Source organism: Tenrec ecaudatus, chromosome 1 (assembly GCF_050624435.1).
Source record: "Tenrec ecaudatus isolate mTenEca1 chromosome 1, mTenEca1.hap1, whole genome shotgun sequence".
Taxonomy (NCBI): domain Eukaryota; kingdom Metazoa; phylum Chordata; class Mammalia; order Afrosoricida; family Tenrecidae; genus Tenrec; species Tenrec ecaudatus.
In genome coordinates, this window is record NC_134530.1 from 4610280 (window position 1) to 4629391 (window position 19112).

Genomic DNA, 19112 nt, shown 5'->3' on the forward strand with positions numbered 1-19112 from the left:
TTTGTACTCCCACAAAAGCTGGAAACCCACAGGGACAGTTTTCTCTGTAATAGTGGGTCAGCCATGCGTTGACTTGATTCGAGGTCAGTGTTTGGTTTGGGTTTCAATCTTTACAGGAGTAGAAAACCTCTACCCAGAAAGTGCAGCCGGTGGTTTCACACTTCTGACCTTGCCATTAACAGCCCACTAGCCACCAGGGTTCCCCCGCAGTCCTGGGTATTTGCGAGATCCTGGGAGAAGTTAGGATTGCTTTTATTAACAACTTTCCTGGGGTCTGGAGAATGCCAGGTAGACCCAGGAGTCTTGCTCCAGCCCCTTATAGTCATCCACCCCAAGCCTGACCCCCAACTGGTGCCTCGGCCTGACTGCCCGGTCCTCCTCCAGGGTCCAAGAACAAGGCTTTGGGGAGGTGGACCTCAAGAGAGCTGAGGATCATCTGGCGGTGGTAAGGGCCACCTGCAGGGAGTGGGCCCAATGGGCAGAGGGTGCACACCCCTGCTTAGTGTGCCAACCAGGCAGGTCCTGGCCACCGTCTCCCGCGAATGTTCCCAGGCTAGGAGGGTGTAACTGGAGCTTGGGCGGCCAGTGCCAGGGCTAAGGTAGGGGAGGAGGTGTTCCTTCTCAGCACCCTGGCCCCTCCAGGCACCAAGAATAAGCAAGTTCGGCCTCGTGCCCGTTTCCCTGTGCCCTGCAACCCAGAGACCAGGCGTGCATAACAAAATTGAACCCGGTTTGGAAAAAGAGAACCCACAATTTCTTACAAACCCCCCTCCCCGAGCACCCTCGTCAGCTAGGGAGCCCGTCGGCCTTCACCTTTTTGGGAGGCCTGTGGGGAGTGGGTGTGTCCGGCCGCTCCCGCTTTGGGCTGGCAGGTCCAGAGCCATTGTGCTGGGTGGTGGGGGGCTCCTTCTTGGGGCTGGCGGATGCTGAGCTGTGGAGTGGGGCAGGGGGGTCCTGCTTGGGCTCGAATTTGGGGGCGAGCGGGCGGGGCAGCGGTGGCAGCGCCCTCTCCAGTACACAGGGTCCGTCCCAGGCGGGGATCTCTAGGCCCAGGTGTTTCATCAGCTGCTCCATGACGTCGTCCACGTAGCCATGGATGCGCAGGTCTGCGTGGCGGTCCTGCGGGGCGGGCCAGAGCGGAGATCAGTGTGCTGGGCCTGGGGCGGGCGCTCAGGGCGGTGATGGGGAAACAAGACATGCAGAGACCTCGGGCACCTACATGTTTGGTGGGCTGCAGGTTGACAATGACCAGTCGGCCACCCCGGCGTTTGGTGGCCAGCGGCAGGTTCCCACTGGGCCGGATCTGCAACGAGGTGCCCAGGGTGATGGACAGGTCGGCGTTTCTAGGGCGGGAGCGAGAGTGTTAGTCTGAGCAGGTGGCCCTGGGATGGCCCTCTCAGGCACCAGGCCTTCCCACTCCTCTCTGCCAACCCCAACCCCTACCCCCCGGGTGCCCCCGACCCTCCAGCTTGCTTTACCTCCCTGCTCACCTGGGCTTTCCAGTGGACCCATTTCTGAGCCTGGGCAGCGATCACGCCCCTAGGCCTCTAGCAGGTCAGCCTCCCCGCTCCCTCGGAGCCCCTGTTGTGGGAGGCCTGTCAGGTACTTTGGGATGCACAGAGCATCCTGGGAAAGTGCTGGGACCCGGATCCCAACCCCGCCTCCTCACTTCCTGCCTAGGTTGCACTGGGCAGAGCTGTCGCCTTACTAGGCCTCAGTTTCCCTAACTGCAGAATGGGCCTAGCAGGGCACCAACAGGGCTGTGGGGAGGGCCGTGAGTGAGTGTGGGCCCCTGGTGCCCGGGGCTTGTCTGACAGAGCAGGGCTGGTGCCTGTGTTGCCCTCCATGCAGGAGAGCAGAGTTCAAATCCCGGCCAGCATATTTTAGGCTAGGCCACCTGCTGTCTGACCGTGGAGGCCGGCGTGTTGCCAAGATGCTGGACGGGTTTTAGTAGAGCTTCCAGACCTTGGCAGACTAGGAAAGAGAACCCTGCAGATCACGGCCCACCAAGGGGCAAGCAGGCAGCAACAGTAGCTGTGACTATAGGGAAACTGAGGCCCAGTGAGGGCCACCTCCTCCAGGAAGCCCTCTTTGGTGGCTGCCTAAGCCTCTGAGCAGTCTGTCTTCCACCCTATGCTGGAGTTAGCTGCTTTGGCCTGTCTTGCCACCCTCGGGCCCATAAGGGTGGGGCTCAGGGGTCAGACCTGCTGGCCTCGTCCGCGAGGGTGAGGTCTCGGTCAGGCAGGGCATCCTCCCAGTCCAGGATGGTGTCTCTTAGCGCCCCCCTGCGGCAGCAAGGAGAGGAATCAGCAGGGCTCTGGCTACGGGTTGGGGGACGGGGCTCCCTGCAATGCAGGTGGGGGAAGGGGCATCGCTCACCTGCAGGCCCGTAGCCCCCTGGCCTTGGCCACTGTGCAGAGCCGGCCGGTGGTCTTTAGGCCCATGCTGCCTACTACTGTGTCCCGGACGTATTGCCTGTGCAGGGGAGGGGCGACATGGGGAGTCACTGCAGCCACCAAACCCACCCGGAGGCCTTGCCCAGGAGAGCTGGGGCCTTGGCTACAGGAAACGTCCAGCAATTCCAGGGTGCAGGGCTTTCTGCCTCCATGGACAAGCTGTCCCTGTCTTGGGAAGCAAGGCAGGCGGGAAAATGACGCAGAGAGAGGCGACGCAGGAGCTCGGACTGCATCACCGAGCCTGACTCTGACTTAGGAAAAGGGACCTGGGCTTGGAGCAGCTGCAGACAAACCTGCACATACCCAGGGGGTTACGGCTGCAGGCCCTGGACACACAGCTGTATCCACCCCTGGGGCTCCCTGATTTTCATATAGACGAATGGGTTACACATTGAGCCACAAACCACGAGGCCAGCAGCTCGAACCCACCAGGCTCTCTGTGGAGAAAGAGGAGACTGTTCTGCTCCTGTAAAGATTTACCATCTTGGAAACCCAGAGGGGGCCCTGGGTTGCCAGGAGTGCTATAGGATTGCCATGAGTTGCATGCAACTCGATGGCAGCAAGTAAAACTGAGCTGCAAACCACACGAGGTCAACAGTTCGAATCTCCCATGTGCTCCACGGGAAGAAAGGACGAGGCTGTCCACCCCTGTAAAGATTTAAAGTCTCCAATAAACAAATGCATAGAAAGATGTCACGTCTTGGAAACCAGAGAGGTTTTTAGCACCAAGGGTGCCTGCTGGGGCAGTGGTTACGGCTGGGCCGCTGACTGCACGGCGAGCAGTCTAAAACCACCTGCCGTTCTCCGGGAGAAAAACAGGAGCTCCGACTCCCAGGAAGAGCTGGTCTTGGAAACCCACGGGGCCAGCTCTACCCGGTCCTACAAGGTCGCTATGAGTTGGTGTCTACTGGACGGCTGTCTTACGTGTATGATTCTTAATTAGTGGGTACCGAGCCCGGGCAGTGGACTAAGTGCTCAACCAACCCATCGGCTCCGAGGAAGAAAGACCTGGCGGTCTGCTCCCATCAAGATGCTAGTCAAGATGACGAGATGGGATGGGTGATTCTCCTCTGTCACGTGGGGTCCCTGGGAGTTGGGTACCCGACACAAATGATGGGGTGCTGGGACAGAATTTCTTCGCTGCCAGGAGAGACTGTCTCGAAAGCTGAGGGCCAGGGAGAGGGCAGCGTTCCCTTCTGTGTCGTACACAGGGAGACTGGGGCTGGCCAACGGTGGTCCTTGGCCACCCGGGCCCACTCCTTGGTTTTTGTCGATAAAGTTTTATTGATGCACATTTGCTTACATGTCGCCTGAATGATCTCTGTGCTCTCTAAGGGTAGAGCTGCTAGAACTGGGCTGACAGGGCTGGGCTCGCTGGCCCATTATAGGAAAAACAGGTGACCCCTGCCTAGGCCGAGGGGTTCAGGAGTCAAAAATTTTGCAACCTTTTTTTAAAAAATAGAATGTTGAAATTTTCCCAAAGGAACTAAGGTAGTGGAGACCCTCTCTGGGGTCAGGCCCGCAGGCGGTGGGACGCGTGTGCACCCCTAGGTATCCACACCTGTGAGGGAGGAGAGGGTGGCGTTGGCTCCCACCTGCTCCATGAAGGGGCACTGATTTAGCTGTCTCGGAGGACGAGGGTCACGCCCCAGCATCCTCCAGCTACCGCCCAGGAAAGTCACTCTGTTCTGCGCTCAAGAGGCCTGTTTCCCCCCTGCAGGAGAGTCACAAGGTCCTCCTCCCTAGGAGAGGGTCCCGCCAGACAATAACCGCCTCTGGGTCTTTGGAGACCTCTGCTCCAAGTGGGGGCGTGACAGAGGGCAGAGTGTGGGGCAGGGCAGCCTGGCGGCACCCACCACCCCAAAGCCCGGGGCCACTCACGTCTTACACTTGACACATTCTTCTATGAACATGTTCCCGTGCAGCTCGGCCAGCTTGTCCCTGGGAAGAGGAAAGAGGGGTTGAGGGGAGGGGACAGGGTGCCGGCCAGGGCTGCAGGTCCAGGGCGGGATGCCATGGAGACCTGGGTCCACGGAGGACTCCTGAATTCCTGCTTTCTAAGGTCAGGCCTGGGGCCACGGGTGGGCATTCCCAGACTAGGGACCCAGCTGGAGCAGAGACGGAGGGAACGGATCTGGGGCGCAAGAGCTGGAGCCCCCCTAGGAGCTCAAAAAGAATGTCACAGAGCTCGTCACGTTCAGGTAGTGGCAGTAAGGACAGTGACAGTTCTGACTGGCGGGTCCCTGCTGGCGCTAAGCAATCTCTCTCCCATCTCATCCCACCCCACCACCCAGGTGTCCTGCAAGGAGGGGCTCCCTCACCAGCTTTGTACAGAGGCAGCCAGGCCCAGGCAGGGGTGGGGTGGGGGCATGGCCTACATGGCTGGGGCCCAGGCAGGGGGGACGGGGCGGGGCTACCTAGGGAAGCCGGAGCGCACGTGCAGCCCGTCCACGTTCTGGCTGACCAGGAAGTGGAGCAGGCCCACGCGTTCCAGCTGCACCAGCGCCATGTGGGTCCGCGACGGCCGCGCGCTCTCGAAGGTGGTGTCGAACTTGGGGGCCAGGCCCCGCTCCTCCATGGTCCAGACGCCATGAGGGCCCCTGGAGGTGGCAGGTGGGGGAGAAAGTTCCGGGGACCCAAATGAGAGAAACAGAGAAACAAATGATGGAGAGAGGCAAAGAGAGAATTGGGGAGCCGGGGAAGGGTTGTAGTGTATGGGGATGTTTTAGTTTGGGGGGACAGAGAAAGCAGTGGGAAGAAATGGAAACAGAGAATACTTGGCGATTAATTATTCAATTTACACAATGCCTACAGCCTGTCCCAGTGAGCTGGCCCTTTGCTGGGTGATGCTAGGGGCCTAGTGGACCCAGCCCCTCCCCTAGAGGGCTCCTTGCTTCTGGGCAGTGGTTCTCAATCTTCCTCAGGCCAAGACCCTTTAATACAGTTCCTCCTGTGGTGGTGACCCCCCAACCATAACATTATTTCCATTGCTACTTCATCACGGTCATTTTGCCACTGTTATGAATCAGGTGACCCCAGTAAAAGGGTCGTCCGATTCCCAAAGGGGTCGTGACCCACAGGTTGAGAGCCCCTGCTTTAGAGGGTGGGGCTCCTTGCTGGACATAGACTCTCTAGTTGTGTGTGTTCATGAGTGTGGCAGGGGGAGCCCAGAAGATGGGGGTGGGCTCAGCTGGGGAGTGTGAGGTCTTCCTGGAGGAGGCTGGAGTGTGTCTGGAACAGCGAGGGGGAGGGACGGTCAGACAGCAGGGGCTAACGAGGGCCAGTGAGTCACAAGCCAGTTGGGGGGCCTAGTGGCGGGGAGATGACCCAGGCCCAGTCGCTCGCTCCACATTCTCATGGGCAGCAGGTGCTGGAGGGCGGGGGAAGGACAACTAGATGCGTACTTTGGGATGGATGTGATAGGCCAGGGGGCTGCAAAACGTAGCCCCTGCGCAGGGGAGGCCACACAGAAGCTGCCAGTTTGAGACCCCTGCTTTGCCCCAGCTGGACTCTTGTCCACTGCAGGTGACCCAAAGCCTCACCCCCCACCCCCCGACTGAGGCTAGCCAGTGATACCAGGTTCTACAGGAAAAGATTTGCGAGCGGCTTTGGGGATCCCTCTTCTCCGTCTGCAGCCTCCCCTGTCTTCTCTGACATACGATCTACGGCCTTTGAGGCGACCCGCCTCCTGGGGGAGAAGTGTCTGTCAGAAGAGCGCTGTGTTCCATAGGGCTTAATTAAAAAAAATTTTTTTTATCCTAAATGACATTTTATTGTGTCTTGTTAAGGTGTTCAGTTTGGTTTCCCCATTCGACAGTCTCCACACAGGTTGACCATGGGCTTTGCAGAGGCCGATTATTATTTTCAGACGTTCCATAAAAACCCAGAACAAACACACTCACTGCCACGGAGTCGACGCTGACTCACGGCGGCGACCCAAAGACCAGGGTGAAACCACCCCTGTGGGTGTGAGCCTGTGACGCTTGTCGGGAGTAGAAAGCGTATCTTTCTCCTGCGGGTGCTTGGGCTAAAGACTACATTTCCTAGGGTGCCTTGCAGCGAAGCTTGGCCAGGCAACCAAGTTTGGGCCCATGGGGTGCAAGTAGAATGGTAGGCGTGACTTAGGGCCGGTTTGAAAGGGAGAGGTGCGAGGTGGACAGGGGGAGGTGGACAGGGGACAGGTGGCCCGTCATCGCTGGGCCGTCCCGCCGCGCCTCCCCTGCAGCGCACACACCTGAAGTCGGGGATGCCCGAAGCGGTGCTGACCCCTGCGCCTGTGTGGAAGACCACGTTGGACGACTCCCAGACCAGCTGCGCCAGCGCCCACACCTTCCGCTCCAGCTCCTCTGGGGTGTCGAAGATCTGGCAGGGAGAGCAGGAGGGGGATGTGGAGCCACGGATGGCGGTCCTGCCAGCCCACAGGGAGGGGCAACCGCTGGAAAGCAATGTGTCCTGAGTCCACCAAGGCCCCAGTGGTACCCAGGGAAAAGCCCAGCGCTCCCTGAGCCGCCCCCTCTCCACCCTCCCCTGGTCCTCACTTGCCTTCCTCTAACTCTGCAATGGCCTCCTCCACCTCCCCGGACCCAGCCCTGCCCCAGGGCCTTGTATGGGCAGTGCTCTCTGCCTGGACCGCTTTTCTGCCAGACTTCCCTAGGGCCCACTTCTTCACCTCCACCAGGTTCCGCCCCATCGTCCCTGCCTGGGTACCCTGGTCCCTGGCCCTGGGTCCCCGCCCTCACCTCCAGTCTGTTCTCCCTGCTGCTGCCAGAGGGCACCCGTGAGCACCCACACATGCCAGGGCCACCCTTCCCCTGCCCACAGCCCACCAGGGGCCCCACCTTCTTCAGGTCAATGCCCTAGTCCTTTCCAGTCCACGGGGTCCTGCACGCCCTGACCGGTCGCCAGGCTTGGTCCTGCCCCGGGGCCTTTGCACAATCTGTGCCCTCTGTCTAGAAGGCCCTCATCCAATTCTCCACCTGCTCATCCCCCTGGGCTCCTCCGTGTCTTGGCTCAGTAAGGACCCCCTGGTCATCTCCTAGAAATGCCGCTTTTACCTCCACCCCAGGCTCTCCTCACGCAACCCACTTCTCCATGTTACTGTTTTTAGGTACTGTCGAGTTGGCGCCAAGTCAGAGCAGCCCGGGTACAACCACAGGGGGAAACCCTGCCCACACCGCCCTGCCTGCAGTCATTCTCACCCCTGCCTGTCCGGGCCCGCGTTGGCAGCCTCTGCATCAATCCCTCCTGTCAAGGGCCTTCCCCTTTTACTTCTGACCCTCGACTTTACCAAGCATGATGCCCTTCTCCAGGGACTGGTCCCTCCTGACGTGTCCATAGTACCCCTGACAAAGTCACACCATCCTTGCCACTAAGGAGCACTCTGGCTGTACTTCTTCCGAGACAGATGTGTCTGTTCTTCTGGCCGGCCGTGGTCCTTCCCATAGACCTCACCAGCACCACCATTCAAATGCATCCATCCTTTGCTGCCCTTCCCCAATGACTGTCCAGCTTTCACGGGCGTCTGAGGCCATTGAAAATACAATGGCTGAAGTTAGGCTTTGGCAGCCAATTTGCTATTTAACCTCTGCTTCCATGAGCGTTAATTGTGGATCCAAATACAGTGGAATTCTTGATCACGATGTTGCTTATTGGTCTAGTTGGGAGGATTTGGGTGTTTTGACATTGAGTTATCATCCAGACTCAAGGCTGCGGTCTCTGACCTTCAATGGGCGCTTCAGGTCCTCCTCTCTTTCAGCAAGCAAGACTGTGCCACCTGTTTATTGCAGGTCGCTAATGAGCCTTTCTCCAATCCTGAGGCCACGTTCTCCCCCCCTCCCCCCCGCAGTCCGTTTCTCCGGTCATTTGCTCAGCACACAGATTAAACAAGCATGGGGAAAGGGTACAGTCTGTCACACCCCTTTCTGGATTTTAAGCAGTATAGACGTCCTTGTTCTCTTGGCCTACGTACAGCTTCCGCATGAGCACAATTCAGGGTTCTGAAACCCCCATTCTTTGCATTGTCATCCACAGACTGTGGATCCACAAAGTCGGTCACTTGGCAGGGTCAATAAGAAACAAGTAAACATCTGTTTGGTGTTCTCTGCTCTCCGCCAAGGTCCGTCTGCCTCAGCGAGGCTGTCCTCAGCCCAGGCCATCTTCTGGACGCAGCTTGAACTTCTGGCAGCCCCTGCCAATGGAGTGCCACCACTCTCTTGGAATCACCTTCGGCAAATTTTACTTGTGTGTGATATTCGTGACATGACTGGATGTTTTCTGCATTCCGTCGGGTTGCCTTTCTTTAGAATGAGTGGAAATATGGATCACGTCAGGGTGGGCAGGTAGCTATCTTTCAAATTTCGTGGCATAGACTAGGGAAAGCCAGTGCTGCAGCCATGGAAACGTATCTGCTGCTGTTCCATCAATCCCTGGAGCCTTGATTTTCATTCCTGTCTTCAGTGTCGCTCGGACTTCTTCCTTCCGCACCATCGGTTCTACCTGGTGAACCGGCGGGATGTCGACCAGTTCTTTTTGGTAGAGTGACTCCACGTATTCCTGCCATCATCTTTGGATGCTTCCTGCCTCATTTAGCATTTCGCCCTTAGGATCCCTCAGTATTTCAAGTTGAGGCCTGACTCTTTCCTCCAGTTCTTTCAGCTTTAGAAAGGCTGAGCACAGTCCTACTTTTGGGTGTCCTAATTCTAGGACCTTGCACGTGTCATTGCAGTACCTTGTCTTCTCAAGCTACGATTAGCGATTTTCTGTGCACCTCTTCTACGTCATCATCCCCCGCCCCCCATCTGCTTTAGCTGTTCTACAATCGAGAGCAAGTTCCATACACTCTTTTGACATCCACTTTGGTCTTTTCTTTTTTTCTATTTAGTGACCTGCTTTCTTCATGTGTGACGTTTATTTTATTTTCTTTCATGTGTGATGTTTTTAATGTCACTCCACAACTTATCTCGCCTTGGTCACTCGTGTTCAGTGCACAAAATCTGTTCTGAGATGGTCTCGGAATTCACGTGGGATCTGCTCAAGGTCGCACTTTGGCCTTCTTGGATTTGTCTAAATGTTCTCAAGCTTCAACCTGAACTGGTCTCTGAGCAGCAATTGACGGTCTGTTCCACGTCAGCCCCTGGCCTTGGTTTGGTTGCTGTACCGAGCTTCCCCATCATCTCTCGTCACCAATGCCGTCCGTCTGGCTCCTGTGCACGCATTCCATCTGGCGAAGTCCACATGCGTACTCCCAGTGTATCTCTTGGGGAAGAAAATGGTATTCGTGACCAAGAAGTCACTGGTCTTGCAAACGTCTATCGTGGGACACCTCCAGCTTTATGTCTTGTCACCAAGGTCACATTGTCCAACCACAGAACCTTCCTCTCTGCAGCCCCCCCCCCCATTGAGGTCATCAATGCATCTTGAGGGCATGCGTGATCCAGCTGAGATGCAGGAAGTGAGAAGAACTCTTCAGTCTCGTCGTCGCTGGTGGAAGTGGTTGGTGCACGCATCTGACCAACAGTTGTGTTCACTGGGCTTTCTTGTAGCTGCATCGATTTAGCCCATCGCAGACAGCGTTATGCTTCAAGATCAATCTTGAAATGTGTTTTTTCTCCCTTGTAATGTTCTTTTTGATAATGAAGGCAACACCGACTTGTCATCCCAATACCAACCCATTTCAGCTCCCGACGGCCAAGGACATCAATCTTTGGATGCTCCAATTCATGCCTGAGGACTTCCAGTCCTCCTAGATTCATACCTCTGACATTCCCGGGTCCCATTATTAATACGTTTGCAGCTGTTTCTTCACCTTTGGGGTCATGCCCCATCGTTCCACGAAGGTCCCGAAGCTTTACTCCTCCCACGTCACCACGGTGTACTCGACTTTGTGGAGGCAGCTCTTCCCCGGTGGCATTTTGGGTGCCTTCTCACCTGGGGCTCACCTTCTGGCACTATGTCTGACCGCGGCCCCCGGTTGTAAGTACGGTCTTCCGGGACTAACCCCTCAGCAGACAGCCCACCTCTTCTTAGTCTGTGCTCAGCCTGTCAGCTTTGCTGCACCTGGCAGCCACGGGGACCCTGCTGCTATTTGCAAATACCAGCGGCACAGGTTCCAGGGCCGCAGCAATAGGCAAGCCGCCACAGAGTGACAAGCTGTCATGTGAGCAGGGGTTGTTCTCCGCAGCGCTTACTGTGGAGTGGTACTTTGGTTAACGTACTTGACTGCTAACTGCAAGGTGGGGGATGTCTGAACCCCAACTCTGTGGGAGAAAGATGAGGACAGCTTGCTTCTGTCAAGATTTTCCACCCGGGGAACCCACGGGGCAAGTTCTACCGTGTCCTATCGGGTCTCCGTGAGTCAGGATTGGCCCAATGGCAGTGGGTTCTAACTTTTACCACCGTCTGACTCACTACTCTTCCTTGTCTGCCCGTCTCCTCCAGAACGCAGGGATTTGTTGCGCCTGGCTCCCTGCTGCACCCCCAGCATCGACAGAGCGCTGGGCGCGCAGTACAGTTGCTGCCAAGCCCGTATCAACACCCGGCGACCCCAGGTGTGACTCAACATCGCACTGTGCCCCTGGAGGACTCCCGGTGTCTGGGTTCGTTGTGTTTTGCTTGTCTGCAGTAGATTACCAGGCCTCTCTTCCAAAGTGTCTCTGGGTGAACCTGAACCTTCAACCTTTGTGTTAAGCTGCGTTGTCTCAATAAACAAATCCAGGACGCATAAGACCTTTATGTCAACAAGTCATCTTACCTCAAAAGAAGGCGTCTCAGCCCAGTCCAACTCAAGTGCCTAAGTCCCATGCTAGTCTCAAAGACGCTCTTGAGATCCCAGTGCCGCATGCTGGTGACACAGAATGGTGAATCGGAACGCAGGGAGAGCACAGGCCAGGGGGTGGAGTCACGAGGAGCCAAAGTCGGAGAAATACACTGGGATGAAGTGGCTGGTGAATGAATCCCCTCTGACCACGGGCCAGGGGCGGAGTCGCCTTGTTAGCACGCAGAAGGCACCGAGCGTGGATGGTTGCAGACGCAGGTCGGGTGAATTTAGCACCCCATCGTTTGTTCTCCTTGATGCTTCACTTAAGTTTGTTCTCGTTTTTGATATTTGCTGCCATCTGTTCCGGTGAGGTGTTTATCATGTTTCACTTTGCTATTTGTTAGTTTTGCTGTGGTGGTTGCTTTCCATCTGTTTCTGTTTACGAAACCCATGATAGGTAAACCTATAGAAACAGCCAACTAGATGAACAGTTCCTTGGGGGTGCGGCAGGAGAGGCTGGGGGCCAATTGAGGAGCCAATCACGAGGAGTATAAGAGTGAAGACAATCTTCTAAACCCGATGGTGGTGATGGCTGTGCAGCTCTTCTTGATGCCACCGCACTATGGACTTGTGTGATATGAGAATTACATGCTGATGAAACTGTTGGGGGAAAAAGCCGGTGGAAACATGGCCGGGTGCCGACAGCTCTGAGGTCGGCAGCAGAGTCCCAGGAAGCAAGAAGGCAAACTTGGAGAGAGAGAGCAGTTTCCAGTTTCCCCAGGTTGTAAGAAGGCCACACCCCCAGGAGGCATCCTGCCCTGATTGACAACAGGCTGGTCCCACCCTTGCATAAAAATTCAAGTTGACAGAAGAACCACTCACCGACCCCACTGTCCATTAGCAGGTTGGGTGTGTTCACCATTTATTCCACTCAAGGGTTCTTGATACACAGTACGTTCAGGATTCAGGTTAGTTTCAACTCACAGCCACCCTATAGGGCAGGATACAACTGCCCCAAGACGGAAACTCTTCACAGGAGTAGACAGCCCCATCTTTCTCCTGTGAAGCGGCTAGTGGTTTTGAACTGCTGACCTGTGGTTAGCAGCCCAGCCCATTGCCCCCTGCACCGCCAGGCTCTGGATCCACAATAAACGCTTGTGGAGAAGGATGGCTGATAGCAATAAGGACCGAGCCTTCTGGAGGGATTCTCACCATCTGGGAATTGATGGAATGCATGCTTTGAACAGTCATTTGAGCAGAGACACTACATATGGTTTAAATCAGGAAAGGTGTGCGTCAGCGTGGTGCCCTCTCACCACACTTACCCAACCTGTGTGCTCAACGAATCATCAGAGAAGCTGGACCATATGAAGAAGAATGGCATCAGGATGGGAGGAAGGCTTATTAATAACCTGCTCTGTGCAGATGACACAAATTTGATTGCTGAAAGTGAGGAGGACTTGAAACACTCACTGATGGAGATCAAAGATTGTACTCGCTGATGGAGATCAAAGATGGTAACTTTCAGTCTGGAGGACACCTCAGGGTCAAGAAGATCACAGTCCTCACAACTGAGCCCCTAGGGAACATCCCAATAAACGGAGAAAAGACGGAAGTTGTCAAGGATTTCGTCTCTTGCTTGGATCCACAATCAATGTTCGTGGAAACAGCAGTGAAGAGATCAAACGATGCGCTGTAGGGTCAATCTGCTACACAGACCTCTTTAGAGGATTGAAAGGCAGGGGAAGTTACTGTCAGGGTTCCCGTGCACCTGACCCAAACCATAGTATTTTCTATCACCTCATATGCATGTAAAAGTTGGGCATTGAGTATGGGAGACCGGAGAAGAATTGATGCGTTTGAATTAGGTGCTTGGGAAGAACACAGAATGTACCCTGGACAGCCAAGAGAACAAAGAAATGTGTTTTGGCAGAAGTACAACCAGGATGCTCCTGAGTGGCAAAAAAAAAAGTGGCAAGACTTCATCTCACAGACATTGGCCATGTCGGGAGAGACCAGTCCCGGACTAAGGACATGATGCTTGGTAAAGTAGAGGGCCAGGGAAATAGAGGAAGGCCCTGCACAAGATGGATGGACACAGTGGCTGCAGCAGCACGCTCAACCTAACTGTGAAGATGGTGTTTCGCTCTATTGCGCATGGGGTCCCTGAGTCGAAACTGACTTCGACAACACCTAACAACCACAAAGACGACAACGACAGCCTTTCCACGAGCAGCCTGAGCGTGGCCACTGTTTGTGGCACTCACGGACTCAGTGCACAGCAAATTCAATATTCAAGTTGATTCCAATCCAGTGACCCTGTAGGATGGAGGAGGACTGCCCCAGGGAGTTTCCAAGCCTGTAAACTGGTTATGGGAGCAGAAGGCCTCCTCTTCCTCGCTCAGAGCGGCTGGTGGTTTCAAATAGCTGACTTTGTGGAGAGTGGCCCAGCACTTCTCCCCCCGGGGCTCCGGTGCACAGTAGGCGCTCAATACTTGCTCTTGGAGTAAGATGCTAACAGGAGTGGTAAAGAGTGCGCCTTGGGGTGGGATTCACAGAGGCTGGGAGTTTAGGAAATGCATGCTTGGAAAGGATGCGCCAGCCAAGATGGGATGGGCCCCTTCTGGCCGTGTTGCCCTCAGCTGGCACATGGCTGCTGGAAGCTCAGGGGGGAAGTGATTGGCCGAAGGTCCCTCGGTGGACAGAGGGGGGGACTGTCGCCCCATTCCTTCCTGGAGTGGCTTGAGAGGCCTTTAGCTCCTTGCATCTGTCCTGGTCCTTACCCAGCTCAAAGCCCTTCCCAGAATAGTGCCAACGCCCCAGCCTGCCATGTGAAATCCGTCTACGGCCGGGCCCCGCCAGGTCTCTGTCGTTCCAGCTGCTCTTTTAATAAGCGTGTGTACCCCCCGCCCACTGCCCTCCTCCACCTGGAACTAGGCTCCCTCCTTCCCCACCAGCCCGCAGGCCTTTCAAGACCTCAGCCCTTCGCCGGACGACCCGGGGCTGGGCGGGCTCGCGGCTCCGGGCGCGCAGGGGGTCGTCACTTCCCGCCCCCTCCTCCCTGGGAAGTCCCTCCCATGGTCTAACTTGGGTGCCTCCTGATACTCCCAGCCTGCACCGCGGCCGCCGGCCGCACGTGGCCCGCGGACCTGGGGCGGCCGCGGTGTGCTGCGCCCACTCACCTCCGGGAGCCCGCACTTGCCCTTATCCGCGTACGGCGACAGCCCCGCCGCGTAATTCACCGACATCCTTGCCGCCCCGGCGGGAACAATAAAGTTTCTCTTGTTGAGGCCGCTTCCGCCGGAAATGGGGGAGACGAGGCGGAAGGAAGACCCGCGGTCTTTTTTTTTCTTTCTCCTGCAACGCGCACGCGCGCGCCCGTCGCTGACGCCACAGTCGCCATCTTTAGTGCTGGCACCGAGCATCTCCATCCCTTTCCTATGTTTGCAGGCTTGGGAAAGGCCTGGGCGCTTGTGGCCGCCGCTTGTGAGAGCTCTCCAGTCAGCTGGAGCCTAAAAGATCAGGGCCTCCTTCCCTTGTTCTATAAGTGAATAAACGGAGGGTCCCCGGAGTCCCCTAGGAAGACAGAGCAGGGAACCGGGCCCCCCGGAATCTGGCTTCCACACCAAGGATCTTGCTCCTGCAGAATTCCCAAGTTTATCCAATTACAAACGTAGGGTCGGAGAGAGAGCCCGCTCAGGGTCACGGAGGCCGGTGGCCTCCTTGAGCAGCACGTGGAGTGCCCACTGCGCAGGGGAGACCCCAGGGAGCGACAGAGACACGCGCACCCTTGCCCTCCTGGCTAGTGGCCAAGCACATGAGCAGACAATGATGTCATCTTGTGGGTGTTGAACAATGGGGGGCCAACGAGGGCATGGATGGAGCTCTGGATAACGTGGCCCAGGGGGCATCCCCGGAGGGCTTCCTGGAAGAGGTGATCTTGAAGCCAAGCTCTCAGAGCTGGCGTGACTGGGGATCAGAAATCGGACACCTGGCAGAGGAAGCACCCAGCGCAGAGGCCAGCGGGGCAGCAAGCTCATGGCTCATTCCAGAAACTAAAATCAGCCAGGGATAAGGGGAGACAGCAGGTATCTTCCCCCCTGGAGCCCGCTGGCCAACGGGCAGCCCCGCTGCCAACCTGTCCACTCCCTCCCTTCCTCCTTCGGCTCATCCCCAGCCCCCTGGGGCGGCTGCCTGCTCAGAGCTGATCAGGTGTCAGAGCTGAACACCCTGAACTACTGTGCAAGCTCACGGTCCAGCTGGGAGCAGGTAACCGGAGCCGGCAACCGGCACAGCGGCCTGGTGCTGGGAGCTGGAGCCTCAGGAGGTAGGAGAGGAAGGAGAGAGGGAGGCCTGGGGTGTAGGTGCCCACAGGGCCTGGGGCACACAGAGGCCAGTGGTAGATCCCAGCCATGCTGAGAAGGAACCTAGGCCCTGGACTCGCGCGCGCTCACACTCACTCATGCACACTTTGCCCCCTCCACCCCGTGCCCTGTCTAGGACGTCCTCCTTTGCTGCCGCTGCTGTCTCATATCCTGCCTGGCCATCATCACCTCTTTTAGGAGGCCATTCTCTCCGTGAGGGGAGTCCTCCCCACTGAGCCCACTGCTTCTCTCCTGCTCTGGGCAACCGTGGAGTGCTCCCCTGGGTGTCTAGTCCCCACTGCTCTGGGTGTGACTGAGACCTTGACTAAAGGATCGGAAAAAGAGTTGGGGTGAGGATACACTGACTACCGGATCCGGCCATGAATGGTGGGCAGTTGATGGGTGGTGGATGGGAGAATCTGTGTGTAGATGAGTGGGCTGAAAAGTGGTGGGTGGTTGGGTGGATAGATGGCAGGTGGACCAGGAGAAGCTGGCTGGGTGAGCAGGTGGGAGGGGGGACAGCAAGACCGAGGAGCAGCTGAGTTGAAGAGTGATGATGGATCGATGGATGAATACAAGGTGGATGGATGGATGGGATAGGTAGATAGATGGATGGATGGGTAGGTGTTAGGGTGGGCAGCAAGGCCAAAGAGTGACTGGGTTGAAGAGGGGTGGCTGGGTGGGCAGATGGTAGAAGCAGGCTGGGCAGATGGATGAGTAAGTGGGTGGATGTTTTGGGTGAGTGGCTGGATGGGGGTGGGGTGGGGAGATGTGGTAAAGTGTGTGGACGTGGTACGGTGGGTAGGTGAATAAATGATGTTTGGTTGGTGGGTAAGTGGATGGAGGGAGGGTGAGTGGGTAGGTGAGCAGATGTAGTAAAGGGTATGGATAGAGTAGGTGCCTGGTGATTGAGTGAGGTGGTAGGTAGATGGAGGGATGAATAGGCGGGTGGGTAGCTGGTAGGTGGATGAGTGAGTTTGCAGGTATGTGTGGGTGAGTGAGTGCATGAATAGGCAGATGGATGGGTGGGTGAGTGGGTGAATGACTAGGTTAGTTGGTGGGTGGGAGGGTCCTGCCCTACTTGGATAGGAGGATGGATGTTATACTGAGTGGGTGGGTAGGGTTCACAGGCAGATGATCCTACACCCCCCACCCACCGCCCCCAAAAGGCAGACAGATGCGTATGCCTTCACAGGGATCCCACAAACACTCTGAGACCCCAGTCCCACACCTGGCAAAACAGCCTGGCCAGGTGTCCCTGGCTAATGCCCCACGTTCACACATGCCTGGTGTGTGTAACCGGCAGGGGTGAACAGGCAGACGCACATGTGTGCACATGTTCCATGATCCCGTGTGCATTCACACACACACACACAACCACCACCGCACACTTCCACCACCTTGGGGAGGCTTACCCTCTACCCACCCACTCATCCACCATGCTCTGACCTCACAGAGGCAGACTGGCGTAAGGGGACTTTTCTGCCATGGTGCTCTCTCTGTGCAGACACACCTTGGCCTGGGCTCAGTTCCCAGAGAGCCCCTGACTGCCACAGGCAATGGAAATGAGTCCAGACTCTCCCTGTCTGAAGTTGGACCACAGGAAGGGATCCAGGGCTCTGTGTGTGTGTGTGTGTGTGTGTGTGTGTGTGTGTGTGTGTGTGCGCACAATTTGAGAAGTTAGGACTTCGTGCATAGGTAACAGGCAAGACTGATCAAAACATGGAATTTGGGAACTGGGTTGTGACGGATGAGTAGGAGTTCGCCAGGAAGAGACAATCCAAAAGTCTGCTAGGCAGAGGAAGAGGAGGCCAGGAAAACCATGGTCCTCTTGGAGCACAGGGGGTACCGGGAGCTGGAACTGGAGAGAGGCGAAGGATGGGACTGCTAACCAGAAGGTTGGAAGTTCAGACTCACCAGGCTATCTGCTTCCGTCAAGACTGACAGCTCCGGAAAACCCTAGGGAGCTGCTCAACTCTGTCCTAGAGGGTCTGAATCGACTCGCTCGCGCAGCAGGTTGCAGCTGAAGGCAAGCATTAAAATTAATTGATCAGGTGAGGGCTAAGATTAAATGGCCATGACCAGGTGAGGCACCTTTACTGAGCCCCAGCCAGCCATGCACCAGGCTCTGTGTTAGAAACCTGATCGACAACATGCCACAGTCGGTCAAGAGGGGCTTCTTGTGGTTGTTGGGGTTGTTATGGACCCCGTGTGATGACTGTCCTCCCCGAGTTAGCAGATGACCCATCTTCTCTCCCACGGAGCTGCCCAGTGCTCTTAAGCCACAAACCTTTCTGCCCGTAGCCCACCGCTTGTCTGTTTACACCGCTAGGGCGCCTTCAAGAGGGAGTTGTCCCCACCCCCTTTTGTGTCAGACCATCAAAGAGACCCCCATCTCAAAAAGAACTGAAGGAGGGCATTTATGAATCTTCGACGGGACAAAGACAACAACACGCAGACACTGTGTCGTCTGGATGAGGGAGGCCATCGTGATGTGGGGGCAACAGGGACGTCGGAGGAGCTAGAGTGGGATGCTAGTGTTTTGGTTGTTTTTTTTAAAAGGCCTGAAACAAAGGGGACTGTCATTGATCAATGATTGGTGGCGGATCGGTACATCACAGCACAGGTGGGACGACAGAATCAGGAACAACGGGACCTTGATTGGGACGCGTCCAGGCTTAGAGACAAGATAGATCCAGGACCTTCCAAGCCATGCCATCAGGGCACAGCTAATGAGGCCTGACTCTGGAATCTGCGACCCTCAGCAAGGTGGTCCCAGCATGTTGATCTTCAAGGACACAGCCAGGCAAGACCGATCCTCCCTGGGCTGGCTAGAGAGAAATGCAGGCGACCCACTTTTCAATGCACGTTGCTTGAGGGCAAGATGATCTACATCAGGGGTCCTCAAACTTTTTAAACAGGGGGCCAGCTCACTGTCCCTCAGACCTGATGGAGGGCCAGACTATAGTTGTTTTTTTAAAATATGAATAAATTCCTATGCACACTGCACATATCTTATTTTGAAGTACAAAACAAATGGGGCAAAAACACCTGGCGGGCCGCATGTGGCCCATGGGCTGTAGTTTGAGGACACCTGCTACATCCTTGGTCCTTGAAGGCTTGAACTGTTTTGTGCCTTCGAGTCCGTTTGGACCTGTAGCAACCTCCCGCACAACAGAGCAACATCGTGCCCGGTCCTACGTCATCCTGACAATGGTCCCCGTGCCTGAGCCCATGGAGGCAGCCATTGGGTCAGCCCACCTCGTCAAGGGCCTTCCTCTTTTTCCCTGCCCCTCCACTTGACCAAGCGTCATGTCTTTCTCCAGGGACTGGTCTCTCCTGGCCACGTGTCCAAAGGACATGGGACCCTCAGGACTTTTCTGGCGGTTCTTTTTCCAAGACAGATGAATGTGTTCTTTGGGCGGTCCAGGGTACATCCAGGATTTTTCTCCAGCACCATAATTCAAGCACATCGATTCTCCTCTGACGGGGCTCTGCAAATGGACTCCGGGCTGCAACTCTCGTCCGTATACCCAC

The 19112-nt window shown here is 56.2% G+C and overlaps 1 protein-coding gene across 1 annotated transcript; it reads right to left on the bottom strand.

Annotated features, from left to right (window-relative positions):
* Window positions 1-210: 210 nt before the first annotated feature.
* Window positions 211-14528, bottom strand: SIRT6 (sirtuin 6). Its single transcript, XM_075545084.1, has 8 exons — window positions 14394-14528; window positions 6691-6818; window positions 4874-5056; window positions 4338-4397; window positions 2380-2475; window positions 2205-2285; window positions 1220-1343; window positions 211-1119 (listed from the first exon to the last, which is right to left on the bottom strand). The coding sequence occupies exons 1-8, from the start codon at window positions 14457-14459 to the stop codon at window positions 787-789; spliced, it is 1071 nt and encodes a 356-aa protein (XP_075401199.1). The 5' UTR covers window positions 14460-14528; the 3' UTR covers window positions 211-786.
* Window positions 14529-19112: the final 4584 nt, after the last annotated feature.

Bases quoted from the DNA above. Each gene is read 5' to 3' on its own strand.
- SIRT6 (XM_075545084.1), bottom strand. From the start codon at position 14,459: ATGTCGGTGAATTACGCGGCGGGGCTGTCGCCGTACGCGGATAAGGGC. The intron at 6,819-14,393 runs GTGAGTGGGCGC...TCTCCCTGCCAG, and splicing joins GCAAGTGCGGGCTCCCGGAG to ATCTTCGACACCCCAGAGGA. The intron at 2,286-2,379 runs GTGAGCGATGCC...TTGCTGCCGCAG, and splicing joins AGGGGGCTACGGGCCTGCAG to GGGGGCGCTAAGAGACACCA.